Genomic DNA, 27,585 nt, shown 5'->3' on the forward strand with positions numbered 1-27,585 from the left:
TAACATACTAGTTCCCACCCATGTAATTGAGCATTGCGTGGCACATCCAACATACTGTTTTATTTTAGTTCATGACGCGCTTACCTTCAGGGTCATACGTCACATGAAAACCAAAATAATTCCAAACGCCAGATCTGAACTATTGAGCATAAGGACAATAGTTTGTGGCAATCTGTTGATGTAATTAGCTGTAATCAATAATAAAGAGTTGCACTGGTGATCCAGAGCACAGCTAACTATTGAATATTAATTCCAATCATGTCTTGGGCTTTTTTTCGACTTACATGACTTTACTGACTGGATGAACTACAGGATGGACTCCAGCCCTGATTCTGTATTTGAGGATAGCCTAAGAGTCTATAGCCATGCTAGCATTTGCTGCATTCAGCATGTTCAGTTCAGCTCCATGTGGGTCAGGAGGTCGTGCCCTTTAGGCAAAGGGTAATCCTGGTTGGGTTAATCCATACAACCTCATCTGCAGGCCTGCATAATAATGGTCAGGCCAGGTGGCTGCCCCTCCCTGAGCCTGGTTCTGAAAGTACTTCCTGTTAAACTGGAGATTTTCCTTCCCACTTTCGCCAATTAGGGTGTCATGGACGTTGACGGATTGTTGTGGTTTTCTCTCCATTATTGTAGGGTCTTTACCTTAGAATATAAAGTGCGTTGAAGCAACTGTTGCTGAGGTTTGGCGCTGTATAAATAGAATTAAATTAAAATCACATACATGGAGTTAAACTGCTGTTAAAATGAGTGGTCCCTGAGCTCGTTGACTCAAATTGCAGGGGAAAACCATTTCTCTCATCTTCTTTGTCGCTATTGTGCTTTATTTAGTTTGGTCACACCATTGGCATTCCCCCTCATTCACTGTACATGGGAATAGCATTACATTAGGGTGTGAGCCTTTATACTGTGCCAGCTTGCGTGTGAAGAGAGGGCTATCATATCAGCTGTGTGAGAGTTTAAGCGGCACGCTTGCAGCAATCTGCTTTTTCACTCCCCAGCTCCTTTATCCAGCCACAGCAGTTTTCCTGTGGGTTATTCTTCCTATCCCTCCACAGGAAAGCCGTCCCCCGCTGCTGCTTCCTATCCTGAGCTTTCCTCCTTGCCCTTGGAGTTGGACAGCCCTTTTCCTTCGACACTATCGTTCCACGTTGATAACTTAAGAAGCTTTTAAGTGTCTGTTTTATGAGTAGTACATGTGTTTATTGTGGGGGCCTCCTGTCTCTGAATAGTTACCTGTCAGCGATGAAGATTAAGTCCAGAGATGTGATCACTGCAGAAGCTTCACATATGTTTGCTTCCTACGGTCTCGCTTTACCTTCCTGCTATTGCTTTGTCCTGATTTGTATACATAATGGGGTTGTTTATTCGTGTTCTGCTCTTCCAGGAACATGGAGGCCTTCTTCGAATCTTCCCAGAGGGAAAGGCCCAGTTTGCCGACATAGAGCCAAAATTTGACCGTCTGCTTTTGTTCTGGTCGGACAGACGGAACCCTCACGAGGTTCAGCCCGCTTACGCCACAAGGTCAGTGTCTAAGTGTGTCCGCTGCACATGCTCAGACAGTCTCGTTCTCTTTTACGGGAGGCTCACTGCTCCCGTTCCATCTTCACAGGTATGCCATCACTGTGTGGTATTTTGACGCAGACGAGCGAGCCAGAGCTAAAGAAAAGTACTTAACAGGTAGGATTTAGCGTATCAACTGCACAGTCTTTGCTTCTGGGTATCAACCCCTTTGTGATGTCTTACGTCATCTCTTGTGTGTTTGTTTCCCTTGCGTGCAGGTGCGGGGGATAAAGGAGTAAAGGTTGATCTCAACAAATCGTCAGATCCCAGCTAGTGGCATGCACAGTTCCCCTGCAAACAGCCATTAAGTGCTCTGTCCTAAGAATGTGGCCTATAGTGAGCGTGCGAGTGTGTGTTTTAACTGCCATATAGCAGATTTTAGTATGAGTGGGTGGAAGATCTGTGCTTATGGAGAGAGAAAAAACAGACAAAAATCTGGTGATTTCTGTTCATTTTCAGCCAACCTCTGCGACCCAGCGGAACTTGAATGTCATAACATTGTACTGAAAGGGATAGTATGTTGTTTTTGCTCTATTTTCTTTCACCTCTGGTGAAGGAAGCTTATGTTACAACTGACATTTTCAGCCATTTGCTTTGAACAGGTATTAAGCTCAGAGCAAGTCTTCATCTTTTTTTTTCTTTTTTTTGCTGTTTATTTCTTAAAGGTACAGTGTTCTGCAAATTTGTCATGTGTTATGCTTTTCACAATGAATCAGCTGTTATAATAAGCTACTGTATGTGCTTATGTTTGCAGTCATTTCAGAAATGATCTAAAATTCAGATTCCCGACAGAACGTCTTAGTTTAAGTTCTTCTGCAGCGCAGTAGATGCTAATGGAGGATACATGAACTCGCGCTGACTGATCATTTGTATTTTCAGCGTCGCAATGTGAATATGCGCAGAAATGCATCTTAAGGCTACCTGAAACGTGATTTCTGAGTCAGTTTATTTACGCATACCAACCTTCCACACGCTGCATGAGCAAATATTTTTAAAGCGTGTTTAATTTGTTTTAATCCAGCATGTCTGGACTAAGCAGTATTTGAACTCTCTAAGCAAGTGCAAGCCCCCCCCCCCCAAAAAAAAAAAAAACCCCCCAAAAAAAAAAAAAATTTTTTAAAAAAGGCATGAACTGTGTTGCTAAAAGCACTTTTCAGATTTGGTTTTATTGCAAATCGTCATTTTCCAATGTCAAACAGTCTTATGCAGTTTTTCCTCACATTATTCAGGCTTAACATGAATTATCGGACTCAACATCAAGTTTGCAAGACACATGCTTAGACAGTATCCTTGACAAGGACTCTGTTTTTATGTGCAGTCCTGGTTGCACCATATACAGTACAAAGATCTGTGCTGCTCCCTGCAGGAAACTTGCTGTACTGCATCTTTTTTTTGTTTGTTTGTTTGGAGGTTTTTTGTCCGTAGATGCGTTGCTGGCTTCAAATTGAAATGAGCATCTATTTTTGGAAATAAAAATAAAAATTTCTCAGTTTCAACAATTGATATGCTGTCTTTGTGCTCTTTTTGGTTTTTCGTTATTTTACGCAGTTACGTTCTAGAGAAGAGCTGACGTGTCTGTGCTCAGAAGTGCTCTCCTTTTCATCAAAGCTCAATGGGAAAATGTGTCAGGGCTGCAGAAGCTGTTATTAGTCACTGAGCATGATCATTATGTAACAGTCGTCATGGGTTCACCTAAACCTATTTGTGTTATGTAGGGTTTGAAGATTTGCCATGAGTAAAGGTGACACAGCTAAAATTTGTGATATTGGAGTTGCAGTTTAAAAGGACAGAAATTAAAATGCTCCATCGCATTAAGTACAGATAGATTAGATTTGAATAGTAGTAACTGGCTTTTTTTCCATTGTGAAACCCACAACTGCACGCTGCCAAATTTCAGAGGCAGTGAAGCAACCACAAACTGTAACATCTGCGCCATCATCTTGTCATGGGGGAAATGAGGTTATTCTTCTAGCAAGCTCTATTTGGTTTTCATCAATGTGGTTATCTCAGCTATCCAGTTTTTTCTAGTCATCTGCAGATGCTGCGCTGAAATCTCATTTACTGTAGAACAATTTGACACAATGTTGAGGTTCTTTTAAATCACCTGCCAGACACAGTTTCTATTCACTCTTCTTTAGTCTTTGGAGAAGGCTTCAGATCTTTGAAGATGACCCCCCACGCTTCCAATAGCAGAGAGGACAAGTCCTCGTTGTCAGGTGTTCAAAGAAAATGGATCACTCCCTAAAGAGAGTTTAGTCATCAGTACCTAATCTTGTTTTTTTGATTTTCTGTTCCTAAGTGACCACAAACCCTTGTGAGTTCTCCTTTGAGTGTTTCATTAATAGAAGCTGGAGAGGAAAGCCATCTCTTTCTGCTTTCTAGCAAGACTGTTGAAGTCAAGTATCTTTACCGTTAGTTTCTTGTGCTTATCTAGCTCAAGGCACTGACATTTATGTACTGAGAATTACTAGATTCCTAAAAGGAAAAGACATACTCCTCATGTGTTAATGTCATAGATGACTCCAGGTGCTACAGAAGTCTCCACACATTTTTTGTACAAAAAGATGAGAATCTGTAGCTGCCAAAGCTGTACGTGATCCACATAGAAACTATTCTGGTGTGATATTAAAACTAAACTTCATTTGTACAGTATTTTTCTTTTTTGTTTTTTAATATGAACTAAATGAATATCTTCTCTATATAAACAAATCTGTATGGAAAAAAGGAAATTTCTTCATAGATGTTACATAAAACAGAAATACAGGACATATTACAGAGATCAGGATATATATTAAGTAATATTCAATATAAACCTTTACAAGCAGATCAGGCTTTGTACAAAGTGTGTGCAAAATCACGTCCCTTTACTGGGTCTGTATACATACTGGCAACAAAAGTCTATTAGTTCTTTAGACAAAATAGAAAATTGGATGTTTGTAGTCTGAAGGGCACTTTGATCCCAGTGTGCCTTGGTCGGTCAGTCAGTGTGCAAAACTTTACAATTTAAAAAAACAAAAACAAAGCCACAGGTCCGAGGAAGTCATCATGGCCTCCTGTCAGTAGTGGCTGAGCTCCTCTGGAGGAGTGAAGTTGCAACTGTCATCGCCGATGTAGGCGCCGATGCCGCCGCTTTGGCTCCCCCACTCATAACTGTCGGCGGCGAGACTAGAAAGTCAAAAATCAAAACACTTGAAGCATCTCATGAACATTTTTTTCCTGTGCAGCAGTTTCCAGGGAACAGGTTGTGGCACGCTTACCTGGCTTGGATGTTTTGGGGCATTATGCTCCACGCTAGGTCATCGTCACTGTCGTAACGCCGCGGGTTGTCAAAGAAATAGGCCCTAGAGGAGAAGATGTGACCAGGAAGCCCAGTGCCGCTCTGCGGTGCAAGACAAACAGAAGGCATCAGCGCAAACACTCAAAGGTAACTGTCCTCCTTATAAACCTGTGATCTCAAGGAGGGTTCCTGACTGGTTTAAGGTAACTGCTGGCTCACCCTGTCCAGTTTAGGCTGTCGAACTCTGAAGAAGAAAACGACAAGAGATGTGGGGAGCAGCTCCCACACGAACAAGATCACTCCGAAGACGATGTAGCCGGTGTCGCCCAGAGTCGACTGTAGGTCTGCCTGAAAGAAAAAAAATTTAAGCATGCATTTTAGAATAACATGAGAGCAAAAAGGGGACACATGCAAGTCTTACTAAATTCTGACCAGCTAGTCTGAACAGTCAAACACAGCTAATTGGCTTTTAAGAGATAAGAGATAAAATATTTAAAGGAGCTGGAAAACAGACTGATTTCTCTAGAACTTGCAGTAAAACCCACTTTTTGTTACATATTTGCAGCAGAGCAAAGAAACAAAAAAGTAAGCTTTAGATGGGCCGGTCTGAGCTAGCATAGCTGCTTCCCCTTGTTTCCACACTTCCTACAGTCTCTTTGTGAGGTATCGATTTACTATAGAGAGCAATCATTCCTCTTATCCAGTTAGACAGGAAACCAAATGACATTTTCGGAAAAAGGCACTCAAACTGTTAACCCCCTCCCCCAGTGATTCACCTGGTCTGAAACGTTGTACCAGTCATAGTCAAAGGAGTTAATACTCTTGTTTGAGAGCGCCAACACCACCAGATTGTAGCAGGCCCTGGATGCGTACAGAAGGATGACGATGGCTCCTATAATCGTCACCTGGCACACTGATGTCCCCTTCAGTTTAAAAAACAAAACAGAATGACTCGTGAATTCATGTTAGGCTGAAAAGAAGACAAACTGGTGAGACGTCAAGAAATGGCTTAAAGAAAGTGCTCTAGATCGTCACTAAAAATATTATGTGCTTCCCCTTTCCACGCCTCACCACTCCACTAAGTTTCATGAAACTGTGCTGCTGGGTTTTTTGCATCAGCATGCTCAAAACTTGGAAAACAGACCTCCTTCATGCACTGGAGAAATTTCTGTATCTTTAAGGTGTGATTGGGATACAAGAAGCATGTCCACACCGCATCGAACCTTAAGCTTTCGTATGCACCGCAGCACAATTTGTCACGCACAAGAACGACGCCCAGTTGCTAGGGAACTATCTCTACGTGGCAAGCACAAATTATGTGCAGAAGTGACTCTTCATACAAGGGTGCACAATACCTTTTGATGCTAGTGACGCACCGGCTGTTAAATCAGTCGTAAGTGGCAGTGTTCAGGAAGTCTACACCGCACCAATCCTGCCTGACTTTGAGTTGCAGGACATCTCACCTTGGACTCCAGGTAAATGTTGGCCAGCGACATCTTGGCGATCTTGTAAAGACACAAGGCCAGCGAGATGGCGCACAGGACGAAGAGCGTGTCGTTGATCGCGACCCTCACCAGCACGATGGTGTGGGCTTCTGCAGAGGACATCCTCACCAGCAGGGCGCACACCAAATTGACAACTAAAAACACCAGGCTGATGAACAGGAAGGTGAGATACAGTGGCAGCCTGGTGGTGAGGAAACAAAAATAGGCAAAGATTTATTAACCCCAAAAATTACTATTAAAAAGAATAAGACTCTTTATTTTATTTAAGTCCACCAGCTGGTCTTACCTGTACTTCAAAAGCTCCGGTGCATATTTGGACTTTGCCTTAAAAATAACCTGTGAAAAGGAAACAAACAGTTTCATTCAAATGAGCAATGGCCTTGTGTCAGACTGCTTTCACTTCTCTGTTCTTGCTCTCCGAAACGCACAAGACACTCTGATTAAACAGGAACCTCCAGGCTGTAAAACGATTTAGAGCTGAACTTCGGATATGCAATGGTCACACAGCGCAGGGCCTCAGAAGCTTTGAGCCTCGCTTCTCGTTCGCAACTGTGACTCACATCAAGCGCAATAGGATTTACGCTAAAAATAGGCTTCAGGCAGAGGCCAGAGGAGCTATTATTTTGTATCTGGATTATGTAAGCAGTTGAAGGAATGATTCACTGCATCCTACTTTTGCACCTGATGTGAATGGGAGTCTGTTGCACTGAGAGCAACAGGTAATATTCAGTGGACGACTTACTTCCTATATGAATCACCGTTACAGTGGCATGTCAAGCCCGGGGTCATGGCCTGTATCCTGACAATGCCTCTCTAAAATTCAAAATCCTGAAAAATTAAAAAATAAATAGAGCCATCCATCCAGCCATAGTGGGTGGGCATAAGAAAATTATGACATGAGGTTTATGGACCTATATTAGGTCCATAGGGGGCAATTGTGGCTCAAGAGTTGGGAGTTCGCCTTGTAATCGGAAGGTTGCCGGTTCGAGGCCCAGCTTGGACAGTCTCGGTCGTTGTGTCCTTGGGCAAGACATTTCACCCGTTGAAAGGGGTGGTCAGAGGGACCGGTGGCGCCAGTGTCCGGCAGCCTCGCCTCTGTCAGTGCGCCCCAGGGTGGCTGAGGCTACAATGTAGCTTGCCATTACCTGTGTGTGATGGGTGGATGACTGGATGTGTAAAGCGCTTTGGGGTCCTTAGGGACTAGTAAAGCGCTATACAAATACAGGTCATTTACCATATTATCAAAATGTGTTTAAACTGGCCAACTTGTTCAATGCAAATGAATTTTATTTATATAGCACCAAATCACAATAACAGTCTCCTCAAGGTGCTTTAGAGTGGAAGGTAAAGTCCCAACAAAAGTACTATGACAACCCCAACAATCAGATGACCTTCTGTGAGCAAGCACCTGGCGACAGTGGGAATGAAGAACTCCCTTTTATCAGGAAGAAACCTCCAACAGAATCAGGCTCACAGAGGGGCAGCGATCTGCCTTGACTGGCTGGAGGCTATACCTAGAGTGACCAGGTGGTCCACCTTTCTCCCCGTCCTCCCTCCATGACAGTAGAATACACAGAACAATCGCATACATCAGTGTTTTAAAGCAGCTCTCAGCATTTCCACATTATCCCACTCAAATCTACTCTTTGCCCCACATTTAGTTTGTTTGCTAGTTCATTATCACACTGCAAGTTGGATGTTGGACTAACTGGTTTATAAACCAGCTGGGGTGTGACACAATTTTTTTAGCCCAGACATAGACTTCCCTCATTAATCAAACACTGTGCTGGCACACGAAAAAGAAAAATAACATCTGAGCAACTCACCTGCGCAAAGTACAGGTTCATGAGGCAGAGCGTGAAGAACTGCAGGCAAACGGGGAAGCAATAGAGCAGCCAGAAGGGAAAGGGTCCCAGAGTGTTGGCCGTGACAAAGTTCTTGAAGTAGAAGGAGAAAAGCACGGTGCGCAGCGCCGACCACAGCAGGCACAGAAACAGGAACACGGTCTGGTAGCTGAAGCGCTTGTGTCGGTACCGCAGGACCAGCCAGAGCTGGATGTAGATGAAGATGAAGAGGAGAGAGTAAAAGACGGTGTAGACCACCGTCAGGCCCAAAGTGACGTAGGGTGGCACGGCCGGGCTCAAAGTAGGCAGGGGCTGCGAGTCGTCCGACGCCCAGAGCCCCTTCTCCTCCGCCAGAGCCTCCATGACCTGCTCTCTGTGTCCGGGGTGAGAAGGAGGGGGGGTGATCACCGCCAGCTCCTGCGGCTTCACACAGCCAGCTTGTCGGCTCTTGTCTCTCTCTCACGGCCGGCTGAAGAGAGAGATGGAAGCCAGAGGGAAAACAGGAGAAAGGGGGAGGAGAAAACAAGGCTGTCAAGACGAGCGAGGAGGGAAAAAACGCAGCAAGTCCAACTTCCTGCAGCCGATCCGGAGAGCGAAGCACATGATCAGCGATGAGAATGAGCCGTTTGTCAGGAGAGAGAGCAGGAAGCCGCTCAGAGTTGCAAGCAGGAGCTCCGAGAGAGGACCAGCCTCCTCCAGCGCCCCCATCCGCTCCGTTCTGCTCACTCGTTTACGCGACGCGACGCATCAGCTGACGCACGTCGCCGTACCTTTAACCCCGCGGAGGGGTTTCCCACCGCAGCGCAGATCCCGGGAGAGTTTACATGTGTTTACCTTCAGTTCATCAAGATGAGTGAAAAAAAGAGTATAATTAATCACGCAGGGGAAGCTGCCCTTCCTGTTCACACAGTTTAATGACAAAAGTCAGGATCCTTAATCAGTTTTTATTTTTCTTTCATTTTGACTTTTTGAAATGTATTTATTTTTTACTCAGTTTAGTTTCAGTTCCTTTCCAGAGTGGAAAGTAACTAGTTTTTGACGTTTTATAATTTTTTAGTTTCAGTTTAGTTTTTAGTACGTAAAAAATATTTTTACTTCGGTTTTTATTAGTTTCAGTATTAGTTGTTTCCTTTATTGAATTCCTGTTAATGTATGGAGAGAATGTGTCAGGGGTAAGATTCAGGAAAATCTGGAAAGGTATTATACTGAAACAATGTAATGAACATGTCCGCCAAAGCCTCATCAGGTAAGTTCTGAGAATAAATTTAACCAAATTAACAAATATTAAAACTGAAGCTTTTTACTCGATTTATTTATTTATTTTATTCGCATCTAGTTTTACTTACTGTAATAACCTCATGTTTTGAACGAGAACGTGTAAATCCCAGATCAACATTACGGTTTAAAATTTTTATGAAGTTTAAAGACTTATTATACGGTAATTAATGAATTAATTATTCTTAATGAGATACATTTGCATACAAAAAGGAGGAAAATGTTATTTTTATTTAGCGTCTGGCACTTGTCCTCTTTACAAGACAGAGCCTCATACTTTCGAGGTTATCTCATTTCAAATTACAGTTAATCAGAATGTATTTGTATATTTAATAGATTATTGCAGTCCAAAGGTCCTTACAGATGACTGACAAGCCAATCGTAAAACAGGGCAAAAATTGAATTTACAAAAAGGACACAAGAATTGAATGAGGTCAATAAAGTAATGATTTTTTTTCCGGTTTGAACCGCCGGTGCTGTGCTCACAGTCAGAGGTGTTTGCCTCTTTCAGGACATCACTTTAATGCGTCAGGTCACAGGACTTTCTAACATTAGCTTTGCCTCTTATTCACACTGAACTTCAAAAAACTGGATTTAGAAACCTTACTGCCTGTAACTGGAATGAGCTCCAACAAATACAGAAATAAATAAACATGGAGCTACATTTTCTGATGTTACCAGAACATTTCAAAATGATCTATTTATGAATCTGAAATCATTCTCATGCATACTTTTCCTCAACTATGTATAATGTGTCTTTCTATTTCTATGTACATTCTTTCTTGATCAAAGGGGGACATCCTGTTTAAATAAAGGGTGTAATACTGAACATGATCTAGATCCCAGAGCAGAAAAGTCTGTCTGAGCAGTTGAAACCTGAGGTTTTGACTCTCTGAGAAGACACTGATGTCATTATTGTAGACTTTTTCCATGTTTAATATGAATATGCAGCACTGTAAGAGTATGTTGATGACACAAAATAAGAAAAAAGTATGATAGGTTGGTATAAAGACACTGTTTATACAGTTAAATTATCATAAAGAAACAGCCAACCTTGGCGAAAGACAAACTTTTAAATGGTCAACAAATGTTTGAACTAATCCTACAGAGGCGATCGTTTCCTGACTTTTAGTTCCTGTTATGAGTCATGATCCAAAAATACTGAATGCTACAGCTTTGATGAAGCAGATCGGTTCTTCATTTGACCTTTCCTGCCTGGAAAACACCCACAATTTTAGAACTTCACAGATACATCTTGCGATGTAGCTTTTTCATTTAAAAAAGTAAGTCCCATGGCTTTCATGACATCATCAGGATTATTTTCTGCCACATTTTAAACTACATCCTGAGTTTCAGAAGACCTCATATAGTTTTCATACATTGAATAGTCCACCTGGTCACAAATAAAACACTTTTTGTGTTTTAAAAATGAAAATGAAATCAAATGTAACATTTCCCTGTAATTCCAACCGCAAGTCACATAATTCAGTTTATGACCCAATCGGTTATTTACCCAATGTGCACAGAAATCTAAGGGACGTTTGTTTGTTATGGTAAATATCCTAGCAGCAAGGTTTTGGTTTCACAAGACCAGGGCATGTGAACACGAAGAATGTCAAGGATGGAGGTCACTGTGATCCATTAATCTTTTAGCACACTGGGACAGTGCCAGCCAGACACCAAACAGGATGCCGTCAGCTACAGTACCTCCGCCTTGGCTGTGAAACCACAGGTTGGTACTCTCCAATATCAGAGATATGTGATTTTGTGTTTGGCCTGTGTAAATGCGAACATAAATGCATAGATTTTTACTTCAAAGATGTATAATTCGACAAGAGGCTTAATTACGGCATGTCTTAATTAGGCCAGGTCAGTGCAGTTTGTACAGAGTGCTGGGATGAACTGTTCTGCTGTTGGGGGATACCATTGCTCTGACATGGAGTGGGAGGTGTGGATGGATGTCTTAGTCCATTCCAAAGTTTAGGTGGGTGGTAAGTGTCAAAGTAACATCCACATGAATGCCAGGACTCAAGGCATTTCCCAGCAGAACATTGCAGTAAACTGACCAGTCAGTGGTTTCACTGTTGTGGCTGTGTACTGTCAGTCTATGCAAATAGCATAAAACCTCCTTGTACATGGTATATATCGGTTTCTTTGTTCACTCAGAATTACTTCAGCCTGCCTGCAGCCCTTCATATTGCCTGCATCTCTGGTTTCATCTGTAACAGTATTGGAGTGATAATGAAATAGCACTTCAGTCTGATTATCAGGCCACAGCATCCTGTTATAGACACATCAAACACCAGCCTGGTTCCTAGGCAACTTGGTAAGAGAAAGCAGACTCGCTCAGACAGTAACAAGTCAGAGCTAATGGCATCACCAGCTCTGATGTAAATATCCCAACAAGGGTCCATTGTGTCTCATCATTCAAACGCAGAGAGATCCATTTTATTTCCTACAAACAATGTGCTGTTATGAATAACATTCTCTGCAGCCCATATATAACAATCTAAATCTGTGTTAAGGAAATACAAGTGCACTCTGTTATTTAAATATGGTGTATGCAGATTAATTTTGAAGCCATGTGAATCTGTGGGGTAGGCGTTTAGAAACCACAAATGGAAATCCCACAAAGTGACCACGAGGTGGCGCCTTTTAGCTGTAGAAAAACAGAAAGATATTGGGGGATACTGTCTTGCTGATCTTGGAACCACAGCATGTTCGGTGCTGTGAAAAAGTATGTGCTCTCTTCCTGATTTCTTCTTTTTTTGCATATTTGTTACACTTAAATGTTTCAGATCATCAAATATTTCATCTTTTAAACATTTCGTGTGTGTGTGTGTGTGTGTGTGTGTGTGTGTGTGTGTGTGTGTGTGTGTGTGTGTGTGTGTGTGTGTGTGTGACAGACCCTGTCCGTCAGACTGAAGTAGACTAAGAGATCTCAACATCTGAGATCCCTTTGGAAGTATAATTTCTAAGGTTTTGGGACTTCAGTGAAGCACGGTAGGAGCCATTATCTACAAATGGAAAAACCTTGGAACGACATCTTGAACATTCCCAGGAAAGGCCAGCCTATCAAAATTATTCCAATAACCCTTTAATGATCCATTCAGGAGGTTACAAAAGCACAGAGAACAACATCTAAAGAACTGCAGATCTCACTTGTGTCAGTTAAGTTCAGAGTTCATAAATCAACAAGTCCAGGGGGAGGTTTTTGAGTGGCCTAGTCAAAGTCTGGACTTACATCAGATTGAGATGCTTTGACGTGACCTTAAACAGGCCGTTCATACTCGAAAAGACTCATTGCCAGTTATTACTAATGCTTGATCATCGGCCTAACTTTGTGCTGAACATTGGGGGGGGTCAAGATCTCTTTCTAAATAAATAAATACAGCTGGGTAAATTCCCAGATGATTAAATATGCAACTATTTTGCAGCTCAGAGAACAGAAGAAATATTTCATTTACACAGTCTCAGCAGGTTTGAAAAAGAAGTTAATGTTGGGTGTTTTATCACAACATTAGGCAGCTTCATAAATCACTGTCTTGTTTAAAGAAATCTCCTCCTGGTGGTATTTATGAGAAAACCACAGAAACATTGTCTAAACATATCAGATACTTTGGAAATCATTCTAGGTCTTGGAGTTAATTTGTCATTGAAGATACTTTAAGAGCTACAGCAGTGGAGGAGTCTGCATTTTGGAGTGATGGTAAACATTTGCAAAAACCCTTTGTGGGGGACCGTGGATACCAACTGTCAGAGCACTGTGGACCGAAGAGTTGGACGGTTCACTAAGCATCTCAAAAACAGCTCCAAGTTGAAGCATATTACTGTACCGGCATGACTCTCATTATCCCAACTGGAGATGAGTCTGATAGCCTCAGCACATGCCTCAAATGATTAGTGTATGGTACAGTGCTTTGTGATATTGTCCTTTACATAATGTTTCAGTCAAACCGGGCATGGGGCTCTGTTGCCGGTTACTGGTCCATGCTCTGATGGCCTGCTGGCCTGTGTCCAAACCTGCCAATACAGCTTCAGTGTTGTTCCTCCAGAGACAGTGGCCCTTCTATTAAATCCACTTATAATCTGCACATAGCTGTCTGTTTTCTACTGTATTGGCAACACTGCAATAATCCGTTTCAAGAATTTTAAATAAAGGATCTGCAAATGACCTTAGCTCTTCTCAGAGTTTAATTTGACTCAGTCAAAGTGCATGCCATTATAAAAAGAAAACAACAACAACAGCACCATACCATTTGTTTCAGGAACATTAATGAAAGCAAAGTTTGGGCTACCTCTCACTGAAACTCCACTGTGAGTTAGTGACCGCCCACAACTCTTTCTACAACTACTGGGTTGGATGTATCACTCGCGCCTTTAACGCAGGACTGTTTAGCTCCCTCTGAAAGACGGACCATGGGTTGGAAGGAGCAAGGCTGGATTGCTTGTCTGAGTTTTCTCGGATTTGTGGTCTCGGTAAAGAGCATAAGTCGAGACGAGCTTTTTCCTTTTGGTCCGAGCGCAAGAGACCAGTTACTGGAGCCAGGGAATGATCAGACGTACCGACTGGATCTGAGCAAACCGGTGTTGTTTTATGATGGCACTTTCCTCAGCATCTTTGTAAGTTAATTCTTAACCTTTTGATGATTATTATTATTAACATTAATGCACTTGCGTTGGCTTTACTGGTCATCAAACGTCCGTAGTTCTTGCGCAATTGCGCGGTAGCCAGAAATGGAGTGAATTTAAACAGTTCCTGGAAGTTGGAAAACGGAGTTCCAGCAGCGTATGATTTTTTCCTTGTCTGTGGAGTATTTGTAAATACTGGATTTCTTATATGCAGATGCGACTGTATCATGTCGAAAGCATGTGCCCAGGCATTTCTTTGTTTCCCTCGAGGTTATCATTTTACTGCCGATACCAAATACCAAACCTTATTTTGCAATCCATCCTAAAAACACCCAGTGATGAGACAGAGAACTTTACAGAGTGGTCACTGGGAGGTTTGTTTCTGGAATAAATGCAGTAAATCATGTAAAACTGTATGATTTGCTAGAATATTAACTGTTGGCCTATAGTGTTTTTAAAAGCCGCACCATTGTGTGGAACGGACAAACAGCCCTTTATTCCCGCAGTTCTGGTTTCAAAGAAAAGTGCTACATCTCTGTTTCAGTGCTGCATGAGTAAACTGTGCCATGACGCAGTGATTACACTAACAGATGCATTCGCCAAAGCTTTGCTGATGTTTTATGCATAAAGATGTTTCTACCAAGCATTCAAGCTCTTAAAATGAAAGTTTCTTCTTTAGTAAAGCTTGCCATTCATTCCACAGTAGCCTGTCCAGTCTCAACCCAGTGGAGGCTGTCTCTGCACGAGCTCCATTTAAGGAGATCGTGCAGAGACAATGATTAACGTGATTAACACATGAGCCTGAAGCTTAAATGAAACACATGAATGCAGCGTTCACCAATTAGTCTGCTGACTGCCTCCAGGTTAACCTTCCATTACCCACCACAAACATATTTCTGCGCTGCAGTCAAGATGCCCTCAAGAGTTTTGTTTTCATCTCTGAGACGGTCTGCCCTGAACTGTCTCTGCCCTGGGGTGGGGGGGATGATTCTTCTCACCCTTCATGAGTATGATCCATTTTTTACTGAGCACTTACATGTTAACCACTAACCTTAGAGCTCTCTATCTGCAGCACCTCTGTAAATAGGATCACTGATCATTTTCCCAGATCTACCCTCCATTTTGGCAGGAAGTTTCTGTAATGACATTTAGTGCGCAATCTTTAGGCTCTCTGGGGCTACTCATCGGGGGCAAGGACAGGAAACCTTTTGTTTTTTCCTTTGGTCAGGAAGTGAAGGAGCCCCCATGTCCAGTGTGTGTCTGGGCATGTTTTCTTCACACGAGCGCTTTTTTCTTTCTTTTTTACGAGCCTTGCATGTGTTCCCACTGCAAGTGTGTAAAGACTGCGTTAAATAGCATCTTGTTTGTTCATTAGCACAGTAGTGGGACATAGCTGCTGACTCAAATCATTACTGCAATGAAGATCAAAGTGGGTCAGATTGTATCCCCTGTGAAACAGTTCAAGTTGTGTCAAGAATAAAACTGTGTACAACATCGCAGGGATTTCATTTCAGTTTCTGTCTTCTGGATTAATGATTTTAGCTTTTCGTTTCAGATTAATACCAATGGGTTCGTCGCCACAACAGAGCCAGAAAGCGAGCTGACGTATCTTGGCAAAATGCCCCCAAAATTTGGCATGATTGCAGCTCTGCAAGGAGACCTGCACACGAGCGATGGTGTGGGGAAAGTTTTCTTCCGAGAGGACTCCAGTCCTGATATTCTACGCCGCGCTGCTGAGCACATCAACAGGGCTTTCCCTGAAGACGACGAAATCAATCCCACCAATGCTGTGGTGGTCACCTGGGTTGATGTCACCACCCATGGACTTGAGAGCAGAGGAGACAGCGGCATCAAGAAGGTGAGTGTCACATAGTTATTCAAGTTATCTAAAGTGGATGTGATCACTGACAGAGTCTATAATGTTTTGTTTCTCAGAGAAACACCTTCCAGCTGGTTATTGCATCTCTGGAGACCACCTCATACGCTATTGTCCTCTATCCAAGGGATGGGATAAAGTTTTCCTCCATGCTTGTGGGAGACACTAATGTAATCATGCATGCTGGTTTCAGTAAGGGTTTAGTCCGGGGTTTCTTCAGTTCCATCAAGGGACCATACTACCGCACCACCACTGATGACGAGCAGTCCGTTAGAGCTTTAGCAGAGTAAGTCAGACGGTAACAATGACGGTTCTTGAAGACATGTTTTCTGCCCAGAATCTAAACTTTTCCCCCCACAGGGAGACGAACTCTGGCCTGAGGGGTGTATGGGTGTACGAGATTGGGACTTCTCCCTTTTTTAGCAACGTGGCTCCAGGTGAGGTCCCTGAGCTGCCCACTGAGGCTCCACCACAAGAAGATGTTGACGCTTATGAGGAGTCCAGCGCTGCAAGGAGGCCGTTGTACCCTGACAGACCGGTGGTAGCCTACCCTCCTTATCTGCAGGAACAGACTGAAGTCCACCCAGTTCAGTTCCAACCACAGAACCCGGAGGTGGTGGAGGTGGATGATCCAATTATAAATGTAGATGGTGAGTTTATGATGTTTTAATCCAACGAGTGCTTTTTAGTGAGCCGTTCACCCACGCTCGCTGATGGTAGCAAGCTTGTCTGCAGCTCTGCTTCCTGAGCCATGCTGTCTATCACAGTGTATTTTGAGAGTGAGAGTATGTCGTATATAAATGTTTATTGTACTTGTCTTATCAGCTGTTCCAGTCATGGTATTCTTACCGTTCCCCATGTTTTCAGTGTTCTCGTACAACCTTGGCAGCTGTGCAAACAACAGAAATAAATGCTCCAAGTTTGGTGAATGCAGGGACTATGCCAACGGATACTGCTGCCATTGCATCTCTGGCTTCTATGGCAACGGGATACAGTGTGTGGCAGAAGGTACACGCAGAAAAGCATTTAAATATGACGTTTTTTATTAGCTGGTTGATGTGGAAACATTAGAAGAAATCTTAGCTGTTCTTGGATGAAATTCATTTTAAGGGAAGTGGGTTTGCACGTCTCGGTGAGTAACTTCAGTGGGGTGGCTGTGTTTTTGTTTTGTTTTCTTTGGGGGATTTTGCAGGAAAGCCACAGAGGGTGAACGGCAAAGTACACGGAAGAGTGTTTGTGGGCAGGTCTCCTTCTCCGGTGGAGTTCGCCAACATCGACCTCCATTCTTACATTGTTGCGAATGAGGGTCGAGCCTACGTCGCCATCAGTGACCTCCCGGAGACTGTTGGGCCCTCGCTGGAGCCCCTGGTGTCAATTAGTGGTGTGATTGGGTGGGCGTTTGCTCTGGAGCACCCAGGCTTCAAGAACGGCTTCAGCATCATCGGTGAGTGAGAACAACGCTGCAATGAAGATATCTCATGATGTGATATTCAGTAGCTTGCCTTGTAGTTTTTACAGGGTTTCAAAAAAAACTAGTGGGAAGCATAAATTTCTGTAAACAAGCTGTTTGCGCTGCTGCAAACACAGCTTGCATACAGCTGCAGTCTTCTGCACTGTCTCCCTGAATTCCACTCGCATTACCTCAGCTGTAACAGAAGGCCACGAGACAAAGTTCATCCCGGGCCAGTATTAGAGTTAACATCCTCCTCTCTGGCCTCCACAGGGGGGGAGTTCACTCGGCAGGCTGAGGTGACCTTTATGCCAGGGAATGAAAAGCTGAACATCAGGCAAGAGTTTAAAGGCATCGATGAGCACGACCACCTGATTGTGAGCACCAACCTGGAGGGCCGGGTGGCCGAGGTGCCTCTTGGCTCCACCATAAAGCTCGACCCGTATTCTGAGATCTACCAGTACAACAACAACTGTGAGACATGACTTGAACAGAGGAACAATATTTCACCACCTTTTCTGATTTTGAGCGAGACATAAAAGAAGTGAAAAAAGGTGAGCGTTTCTAACGTGTCCATCTTGCCTTTCAGTGATCACCTCGTCGTCCACTCGGGACTACGTAGTGACTCTGCCGGATGGATCCAGGGAAACCAGGAGATATCAGTGGCGTGAGACAATCTCCTTCAACGGCTGCTATCATAGCGAGACTTTGAGAGACATGAAACCTACACAGATGCTAAGCGTGGACCACATTTTTGCCATTTACGATCCTGCACAACGACTCATCCGGTTCGCCCTGACCAGCAAGATCGGGGACATCAATGGTGAGAAGACGTATTCGTTTTCCTGCCTTTGGTTTGAGCTCACTTCCTTCCTCAGGAACAACGTCCTGACAGAGAGATTATTTTTGCCAGACAGGCTTTTTGTTGCTATTGTTAAATGGTAAAAATAGGTATGTTTTGCTTCAAAAACCCAAAACAAAACCTGTTTAGAAATAAAATTCACCTTTCCTTTTCAGGAGGGCAGCCGGAGCAGAACCCATGCTTAACCGGAAGACACGGCTGTGACACGAATGCTGTTTGCAAAGTCGGAGAGGGAGCAACGTTCACTTGCCAATGTGCTGCTGGTTTCAGCGGCGATGGACGCGCATGTTATGGTAAGAACTGCATATTTAATTGTGTAACAAAGAGCAGTTAGAGTTTATTTTCTGCTTTTGGAAAAAATCTAACTGTTTCCATATCTTTCAAACTCATCATTAAAATCAACCCAGATTTTCTAAAGCCTTCCTTCCTGACTAGGGAACGGCACAATCATACAATTAGCAGGGGGAGTCCCATAGGATAAACAAAGCATTTCCGACTCAGAGACCAGGTTAACAGAGCTATTTCAACCTCTATACAACCAAATCTTTTGCATTAGAGACCAAACAGGAAGAGGAAGGAAGAATTTCAGACAGATGCTATCATAAAAGTATTATTATAAATCTAATCAGGCTCTTTTCTTTGATCCCAAAACATTTGATAATGAAAAACTTATCTGGCAAACCAGACTTCTCAAACTCTGACCCAGTCCAAGACTATTTAAATCAAGTCATTTTGTTTACACGACTCAACGTCACACGTAAAGTTTCCCAGGATTTTACATACATAAAAACAGGAAAAAGGCACTTGGACAGAGAGGCGATCTGTCCAGGATGTACCCCGCCTCTCATCCTATGACAGCTGGGATACGCTCCAGCCTCTTCTGTGACTCTGAATTAGATAAGCAAAAGACAGTAGACAGACGAAAAAAAATGTTATCAGTTTAGCATCTCATCACTACTCTTTTCTTTCTTTTTCTTTTTTTATCAGACAACGATGAGTGCAGAGAGGATCCTCAACTCTGCGGCCCTAACGCTATCTGCAACAACCAGCCCGGGACCTTCCGCTGCGAGTGCGAAGAGGGGTATCAGTTCGGTAGTGACCAGAGAACCTGCATTAGTAAGTGGCTTTTGTGTGCTGTAAAGTGGTATTTCATATCAGGCAAACCCCACCTGGTTCTAAGGAGGTAGAGGTGCAAACATAACCTGTAATAAAATTCATTATTGTATGAAAAAGTCTGTGGTGATTATTAACACATGTAGCAGCAGTAGCAAATTAGTTTTGCTCAGCGCGGTGGCTGTAACGTATTTTCTGGCATGCCCCAAAAGGATCCAACTTGAATTTCAGTTAAATAAATATTAAAGTATATTCATTCGTCTTAATTTCACGCCATATTTTTCACCAACTTAAGCGGCTCTATCCAAAACCAGTCAACACATTATTTTTCTCACGCTGATAGCATTTCCCAGAACTTGTTCTGCTTCTCCTCAGAGGTTGATCGACCCGTGGACCACTGTGAGGCAGGCACCCATACCTGCTCACCCCATGCTCAGTGCAGCTACGCCGGAGGCTCGTCCTACGTCTGCACCTGCCTACAAGGGTTCACAGGAGACGGTAGAAGCTGCCAAGGTACTGCAGACAAACATAATGCTCTCAGAATTTTTTTCATTGTTTGTTTGTTTGTGGGTTTTCTTTTTTGCATGTTAGTTCACCAACCTGCAATAAGCAGTGTTACGTGTTTTCTATTATTAAATGAGTTTTTAGGTAACTTTACTGACAAAAAAAGGCTTAAAGTTTGTTGGCTGCATGTAAGAATTTGCAGTTTTCCCTGTTCCTTCCATTTATGAAATAAAATTAAACAATTAAATTAAATAGTAGGAGCTTCTAAAGCAGGGGTGTGAAACATAAGGCCCAGGGGCCAGAATCGGCCCAGCAAAAACTCCACCCCGGAGTTTTAGAAACACAGTTTTAACTTTACTCACTATAACTTCACTTTATTTATATTTGTTTAAGTTTTACACCTTTTCCTATTGATAAAGATTCCCCCCACCCCGCTTTATACTACAGCAAAGTCATCTATAGATACACAATTAAATGATGGAAATTTCCTGTTTTGTTTTTTTTTACTATCTACCACAGAAATTTATGGTTTTGTTTTTTTTACAGTGAGTTCACAGAAAAGGGCTTTGTTTTCTGAATGAAACTTTGAATTTTATAACTACAGGACAGTCTGGGCAATGATTTTACACATTTGTCATGTAATTTCACTGGTCCGGCACACTTAAGATCAAAGCAGCTTTAAGTGTGACCGGTCAAAAACGAGGGACATGAAGAAAAATCTGCTGAAAGTAAGGACTACGTTCAGTGTGGCCAAAATCACTTGATTCACCAAATGCATCCTTAGGAATTATTTGAATTGTTACACCATCTGCTCGGGACTGTGGGCGGTCAGGTTGGTTGCATAATACACCAACAGAGACCGAAGAGTGAAACATTAAAAGCAGATGGGAATTTCATGTGTAGAGGTCCCGGGTCTGGGTGTAGGGTTTTTGGAGGGGTTTCTCTGGTCTGGGTCCTTCCATTCTTTCCACATTTTTGCTTGATTATCTGCTATTTGAGGAAAGTTTAAGTCAAAGGTTCACCCAAGCTCTGCTGCATGGATCTCCACTCATAAAATGACACAGAAAATGTTCATATTTGATTTTTTTCTGCTCTCTCATCCTCCATCCATCCATCTCACCATCATCTCATCCATCTGCCTGAAGACATAGACGAGTGTCAGCAAAGCAGGTGTCACTCAGACGCCGTGTGTTACAACACCGAGGGATCCTTTACCTGCCAGTGCAGGCCAGGTTACAGCGGCGACGGTTTCCAGTGCCTTCCTGGTAGGTGAACTCTCTGAATTGCACTGCTTTAAACATTTGTTAGTTGGCTTGGCTGCACATTCATTCTGGGGGTTGAAAATAAAGCCTGTGTAGTTACATGTTTGTTTTGGAGGTCCTTCACTGGAGTTCAGACAGCCGAGTAATAGTTTTTTGTTTGATGTTGTTTCGCAAAATGGGTCATTTTCATTCACAGCCTTGTAGCCGTTTAGGCCGGAGGGGGTGTTTGGAAAATGAATTCCTCGCCAGAGTATATTGGTGCCAGCTGGAATCTGTTTCTCATTCCCTTCTGGAAAGCGCGAGGAATTTGTCATGCCTTGTGAAGGATGTGAATTTTATGTGTAGCTGAAATTTAAATTAGAAAACTCCAAAAAGATAAAAGAAACAAGTTCGGGGAGCTCGTTGCAGGCTGTATTTGTTAATTTTCGAGTCTTTCTTTTCATATTTTTCTTCAGGGAGGCCAAAAACACGATGTGAGGTTCACAGAGAGAGCATCCTGGGTGTGTCTGGCCCACAGGGGCCGCGGCCTCCGATTGGCGCTTACATCCCCACGTGTGATAACAACGGTCAATATGAGCCCATGCAGTGCCATGGAAGCACGGGACATTGCTGGTGCGTGGACCAAAATGGACAGGAGATCTCGGGGACTCGCACCGGGCCTGGCAGCAGACCAATGTGTGAGTAAATCACAGAAAGAGGTGACAGTGTCACTCACAGTGGCATTAAACAAAAACTATGGAAGCACAAACACTTCGGGAGTTTTGATGAACTGATTTGTGTGCGTCTCAATTAGGTATCGACCACAATACTGGGCTGCCGCCCGTCGGACCCCGGCCACGGCCCGATGTGGACGCCCTGACCCCAGGAACACACCTGCTGTTTGCCCAGAGTGGCAGGATAGAGCATGTTCCTCTGGGGGGTTACGACATGAAAAAGAACGATGCCAAGCCCGTCCTCCACCTGCCCGTAAGTTCATCTTTAAGAGAGGAGTTATTTCATAAATTTTTATATGGCTTTTGCAGCAGTTTTATTCTTATTTTTAAGTTAAAGCCACAATTTCCTGTCAGGATTGTTTACTTAATTTAAATAATATATGAGAAAACAGTCACAAATAACTGCGCTCTGTTGTCCTAAAACTTTCTTCAGCTCTGGGATTTTTCCCCATCTGCTTCTCGCATCCAAAGCTTGCACTTTACTGGGGGCACATGGTGACATTCAAGCTAATTGCTAACATCAGTCAGACAACTTTACAGTTGCAGTCTGCTTTTCTTGTTGCACTGATTTGAGCTGCTTGAGCTCCTCACTGTGTGACTCAGTTTGTTTGGATTTAAAGTCTCGACGATACCATCCAAAAAGCACATCTGCTCCACGTTCTGGACCGTTGTTGTGTGACGAAAACTGCACTTCAAAGGTTTGTTGTTTGCTCACACCCTCCTTGGCTCCACAGGAGAAGGTCATCATTGGTGTAGCCTACGACTGTGTGGAGAAAATGGTGTACTGGACAGAAATCACGTCTCCCTCCATCAGCAAGGCCAACATCGAGGGGGGAGTGCCCACTTCTGTCATTAGTTCAGGTAGTGTTTTCTTCACGCTATTGGTTCCCCTACATTTTGAAAGAGGAGGTTTAAAAAAACAGAAAAAATGCACTGTTTTAACAGGTTTGGAAAGCCCAGAAGGGATTGCGATCGACCACTTGGGTCGAACAATGTTCTGGACGGATTCCGCTAAGGATCACATCGAGGTGGCGTCTCTGGACGGGTCTAACCGACGTGTCCTCATAAACACCGACCTCGTCAACCCACGAGCCATCATCGCTGACCCTTCCAACGGGTGCGTTACGATTTAACAGCCTGTTTATTGAACATAGTTTGAGTTAAACAGTACTCTCGGTGAAAATCTGCGATGCTCATTTACTTTAAAGAGCAGGTAACAGTCACAAACAGATTGATATTCAGTGTTGCTGAACATCACAGCAGACTCACTCTTCACCTGTCCTCCAACAGTAACCTATACTGGGCTGACTGGAACCGTAAAGCCCCCAAGATTGAGACATCTTACATGGATGGATCCAACAGACGGGTGCTGGTTAGAGACAATCTAGGCCTGCCAAACGGCTTGACTTACGACCCTCACAGCTCACAGCTTTGCTGGGCAGACGCAGGTAGATTTCAGACGGATGACTCATCTGTGAAACGGTGTCTGCTGTGTGCAAGCAGCACTAATTACAGTCTCTCGCCTGCAGGCACGCATAAAATGGAGTGCATGGATCCAGGTCGGGGTAGTCGCAGTACGGTTTTGGAGAGGATCCAGTATCCTTTTGGAATGACAGCTTTCGGGAAAAACATCTACTACACCGACTGGCAAAGGTTTGATTTTTATTTTAAGAATGTTTTTTCAAACTCTGCCTTTTTAAATCATGAAAAAAAATATATATATATTTCTTACAGCTGGAGTTTGTTTATAAATGAGACCCACTGGTGTTGTAGCACCCAAGACACAGGGTTTTTACTTTTACCTGTGATTCAATGTGTCAAGGCAGAGGAAAGAGAGGGAAGGTTAAAGGTCAAAAAGCTGCCCACACTCAACCCCCTTTACATTCTCTGTGGCAGGGCTCAGACGCTCCCACACTCGAAATTGTGGAGCTTCCTCCACATGTGTCCGGGTCTGTAAGTTATTTATTCCTGAGCGACTGCAGAAAAAAAAGGGGGAGGGCTTTGTGTGTGTGTGCATGTGTGAGTATGTGTGTGTGTTAGTGTGCACATGAGGTGAGGAGGAGTCCTAAAAAGTGACAGCTGCTTGCAATTTCTCAGCCCCAGACGTCTGCGAGTGACCTCCACAGGGCCTCCCTGTGATCTCGCCAGGGCCGCAGAAAGGTTGAGAGGAGGAGGTGTGGGTGGTGCACACTTAAACAGTTTACAACAAACTATGTCATGTTGTGGCTAAGAAACCTACCCTCATCCCCCTCTTTGGCCTTACTCAGTCTCGACAGACTTTGTAGGAAACATAAGGAGGCCGGACGGATGATTGCGCAAGCTCAGATAGTCCTGGATTTCTGAACTCCTGTGCTGACTGTGTTTGCAACAGGGATGCTGTGATTGCAGTGGACCGCTATGCCAGCAGGGAGTCAGATGAGTTCCAGCCTCAGAAGCGGACCAGGTTATACGGGATCGCCACAGCCTATGCCCAGTGTCCTGCAGGTAGGAAGTTGTGATGGCACATTCCCCTTCAATTCCCCCTCTTCACATGCTCAAAGCGAATCTTTGCACGGTATCTAACCCTGATGTTCAGCTCCACTTTAAAGCCGCATGCAGAAACTGCTTGACCCTTGTATATTTGGGGGCTACCTTTGAGGCCAACCTTATTATGCTTTCCTTTTCCTTTTTGGGACCAGGCTGACCTAGTTGTGACCTCTGCAGGCTCTCTAAAGAATCCTTTAGAGCACTTTGCAAACAAAACAAACAAACAAACAAAAAAAACACGAGTACAGTTCTTAATCTTTAAGCAACTGGGGGAATTCTTCCAGCTTGTATTTATTATCAAGCAAAGGAATGACTAACAGCACCAGGCAACAGCCTCTCTTATAGATAAGGCTAAAGCCAGGGAATGCAGAGTCAGGGGAAAGGGGCCTCCAACATCTGGAGATTGCTGCGTGCTTCCTTTGGATGTTTTTAGTGCATTAATAACAAGCAGTGAAAAGGCTATTTCCCACCGATGCCTGCTGTAAAATGTTTCCTTTGTCCCCTCCGTCTGTCAGGACAAAACTACTGTTCTGGAAACAACGGTGGCTGCTCCCACCTGTGTTTAGCAACACCAAACGGCCGTTCCTGCAAGTGTCCCGACAACGCGGCTCAAGTGGGCTGCGTCGAGAGAGAGTACTGAAAGGAGACATCCAGCGCTCCCGGAGTGGACAAGTTTTAAATCCGGAGCCCCTCAGCATGACTAAATTCTAACTGCTGCAGAACCAGAACCGCCTCTGAAAAGCAGAGGTGAACTTACTGTGCCTTTTTTTTTTCTACTGCTCACTGTTATTGTTACCTACATTTTTTGTGTGTGTGTTACATTTCCCATTTATAAAATCACAATGAACTGTAAGTAGAAGCACTACCATGGTGACCTTTTTCCTGAGTCCACAAAAACTGAGAATGAAGCTCGAAGGAATGCGTAATTCTAATGTGAACTTTATCAGAGCGGTAGATGACATCATCTCATGCACTACTGCACACTGAACCTGGGCTTTTTCTCATGGAAGTGTTATTGTGGAACAGGGTAGGGGGGGAAGCTGGTGGGATGAGTCTAGATGCTGAGCAGAAATGTGAGGGAATAAACATTTTTCTGACACCGTGGGCTCCCGAGTTTGTTGCTTTACAGCGACACCTTGTGTTAGGTAAGTGAATTACAAATATTCATATCTGGTGCTGTTGCGGTAGGTGTCGCCATTGTATAACCTCAAAAAGGGGATGCCTTGTGATATACAGTACCTGCCATGGTTGAATAAATAACTTGTCTTGCAGATTTATATGTATGAAAATGTAATAAATGTTTATTCTTAAACAATTTCTGCGCGACTTTTATCGCAGATGACTTATACACAGGTGCCATTATACACCATTTCTTGCAACAGGCTTATTTTTAACAAGCTGTGTGTGTGTGTGTGTGTGTGTGTGTGTGTGTGTGTGTGTGTGTGTGTGTTTCTTGTCACATGACTTATTTTTTGCGTCTGCTTGGATGAGGCTTCTTCTTTCTCAAAAAGGATCAAGAAAAGCTGCCACCCACGCAGTCTGTGTGCTGGAGGGGGGAGACACGTACGTCAGTGGTGCATTAAGGGGGCTTTTAATAAACCCGGAATATTTTTATCATAAAGACTTGAAACCTGATTGAAAACCTGCTTCGAGTCGCAGCAGTCGTTACTGTCTCTCTCCAGTGACTTGTCCCATTCACATCAACGCCTTAGGGGTATATCTTGATATGACTCTGAGACAAATCGTCATTTCGATCTCACAAAACAATGCTATGACCATAACTGGAAAACAAAATAAAATTCTGTCCTTTTCTATCCAAATTATCAGTGACTGTCATTGTCTAACAATAAAAAAGTCTGACCATTAGTCCTATGCAAGACTGCAAAATTTGGTATTGATCAGACACAAAGTAAATATTGGGACAGTATTTTAAATATGCTGATACTTTTAATCTATAAAGATAGCTTAAGTTGGGGAGATCATTGTGTCAGGATTTATTAGAGAAATCATCATCACTTTGCAAATTCTGAATACATTTTAATGATCATGGAATCACTGTGGTCTTTTACTTTCCACAATACTTTAACACAACAAACACACCTTTCAGCTTTTCATGTATTTTGAATCTGAGGGTGTGTGTGTGTGTGTGTGTGTTATTTACTATAAATAAAAAAAAGACCTGACGATCAAAAAGGTTCAGATATTTTTCAAAGTGCATGTTTGATAGAAAAAAAGTATCGATTCTATCGTGCTACTATTGATCTGATACCAATACCAGCGTTGGAATCGATACTATTGGTTCAGTCCGCCTACCTCTACTGGCCATCTGTCAAGCCACGGGTAAGGAACAGCAGGGGAGATTGTGACCAGAACCAAGTTGCTAATTCTGTTTTTCATAACTGTGACAGATGTGCTTGTCTTGCTTCACTGATTACCAGCTGTCCATTAAAATGTATGAATAAGGGGGGGGATTCAGTGTCCTGAAGCCCACAGTAATGTCACCATAAAATAAATAAAAGCAGCAAATCCTTGTTCTTTTTTTTTTCACTAAACACATCGATCATTCGTCATTACGCAAAAATTACCTCAGTCGATTCGTTTAACTTTATAAGTAGTTCAACTACATTTTCATACTCGTAATAACCCTAATCTGCAAGAAAGATAACCTAACGCCGGGATTTTTAGACAATTGTCTCGAGTGTGGCGGCTTCTCACTTTGATATGCACAAACAAGCAAATTACACTTTAGAGGAAAAAATGAATTAGCTTGCCAGTCTGTTCTGCCATCTACAGAGCTTCCCCAAACGCACCACCACCACCTGGGCTAAAAGCTTTGATTGATTGGAAAATGATTTGCGTGTTATCCAATTGGGAGCAGAACAGCAGTCAGTGGGCACTCCACAGACCGTGAGCGCTTAATAACACAATGGTCATTTGCACCCTCAGACAAGTCTTTGAGGAAAAAAGCTGATCAGCGCATAGAAAACTTGAGCTAACTGTTTGGCTTTCAAGGGCTAAACATGCATTATGCATTACGCACAGCCATATTAAGTCTTAGATCATATTAATAGTTTCCAAGGAAATAAATCGCGAAATTAGTGTACCTGTTTGGGTGTTATTACAAAACATTTGCTATGACTTCTCTTTGGATTCTAGGAGGTTCTTCGCAGCCAACTAAATGGG

General features: G+C 43.2%; 3 protein-coding genes across 4 annotated transcripts in view; 2 read left to right on the forward strand and 1 right to left on the reverse strand.

The window, feature by feature from the left end:
- Nucleotides 1-2,637, forward strand: part of egln1a (egl-9 family hypoxia-inducible factor 1a) — a 37,123-nt gene extending 34,486 nt beyond the window's left edge. For both annotated transcript variants that reach the window (XM_005946833.3, XM_005946832.3), the window contains 3 exons: nucleotides 1,388-1,524; nucleotides 1,613-1,680; nucleotides 1,782-2,637. In XM_005946833.3, the coding sequence (XP_005946895.1) occupies nucleotides 1,388-1,524; nucleotides 1,613-1,680; nucleotides 1,782-1,837 (261 nt within the window). In that variant the 3' untranslated portion in view covers nucleotides 1,838-2,637. The remainder of the gene's footprint in view (nucleotides 1-1,387; nucleotides 1,525-1,612; nucleotides 1,681-1,781) is intronic.
- Nucleotides 2,638-2,675: 38 nt separating this feature from the next.
- On the reverse strand, nucleotides 2,676-8,918 carry gpr137ba (G protein-coupled receptor 137Ba). Its single transcript, XM_005946834.3, has 7 exons — nucleotides 8,172-8,918; nucleotides 6,632-6,681; nucleotides 6,304-6,526; nucleotides 5,617-5,763; nucleotides 5,060-5,188; nucleotides 4,821-4,942; nucleotides 2,676-4,728 (listed from the first exon to the last, which is right to left on the reverse strand). Exons 1-7 carry the CDS (start codon nucleotides 8,550-8,552, stop codon nucleotides 4,620-4,622), a joined length of 1,161 nt encoding a protein of 386 aa, XP_005946896.1. The 5' UTR covers nucleotides 8,553-8,918; the 3' UTR covers nucleotides 2,676-4,619.
- A 4,874-nt stretch (nucleotides 8,919-13,792) lies between these two features.
- Nucleotides 13,793-25,717, forward strand: nid1a (nidogen 1a). Its single transcript, XM_005946835.3, has 20 exons — nucleotides 13,793-14,087; nucleotides 15,652-15,954; nucleotides 16,032-16,258; nucleotides 16,333-16,622; nucleotides 16,840-16,980; nucleotides 17,165-17,416; nucleotides 17,696-17,896; nucleotides 18,012-18,245; nucleotides 18,440-18,577; nucleotides 19,272-19,400; nucleotides 19,773-19,910; nucleotides 21,047-21,166; nucleotides 21,619-21,840; nucleotides 21,957-22,129; nucleotides 22,611-22,737; nucleotides 22,822-22,993; nucleotides 23,167-23,324; nucleotides 23,406-23,529; nucleotides 24,248-24,360; nucleotides 24,918-25,717. Exons 1-20 carry the CDS (start codon nucleotides 13,884-13,886, stop codon nucleotides 25,040-25,042), a joined length of 3,591 nt encoding a protein of 1,196 aa, XP_005946897.1. The 5' UTR covers nucleotides 13,793-13,883; the 3' UTR covers nucleotides 25,043-25,717.
- The last annotated feature ends 1,868 nt before the right edge of the window (nucleotides 25,718-27,585 follow it).

Source organism: Haplochromis burtoni, unplaced genomic scaffold (genome assembly GCF_018398535.1).
Source record: "Haplochromis burtoni strain Fernald_Lab_line unplaced genomic scaffold, NCSU_Asbu1 Contig_499, whole genome shotgun sequence".
NCBI lineage: Eukaryota > Metazoa > Chordata > Actinopteri > Cichliformes > Cichlidae > Haplochromis > Haplochromis burtoni.

Coding starts and splice junctions, on each gene's coding strand:
- gpr137ba (XM_005946834.3), bottom strand. CDS start 8,552: ATGGAGGCTCTGGCGGAGGAGAAGGGGCTCTGGGCGTCGGACGACTCG. Junction 5,189..5,616: donor GGTACAACGTTTCAGACCAG/GTGAATCACTGG, acceptor TTTTTCTTTCAG/GCAGACCTACAGTCGACTCT. Junction 4,729..4,820: donor CCCCAAAACATCCAAGCCAG/GTAAGCGTGCCA, acceptor TTGACTTTCTAG/TCTCGCCGCCGACAGTTATG.
- nid1a (XM_005946835.3), top strand. CDS start 13,884: ATGGGTTGGAAGGAGCAAGGCTGGATTGCTTGTCTGAGTTTTCTCGGA. Junction 19,401..19,772: donor TGACCAGAGAACCTGCATTA/GTAAGTGGCTTT, acceptor GCTTCTCCTCAG/AGGTTGATCGACCCGTGGAC. Junction 19,911..21,046: donor AGACGGTAGAAGCTGCCAAG/GTACTGCAGACA, acceptor ATCTGCCTGAAG/ACATAGACGAGTGTCAGCAA.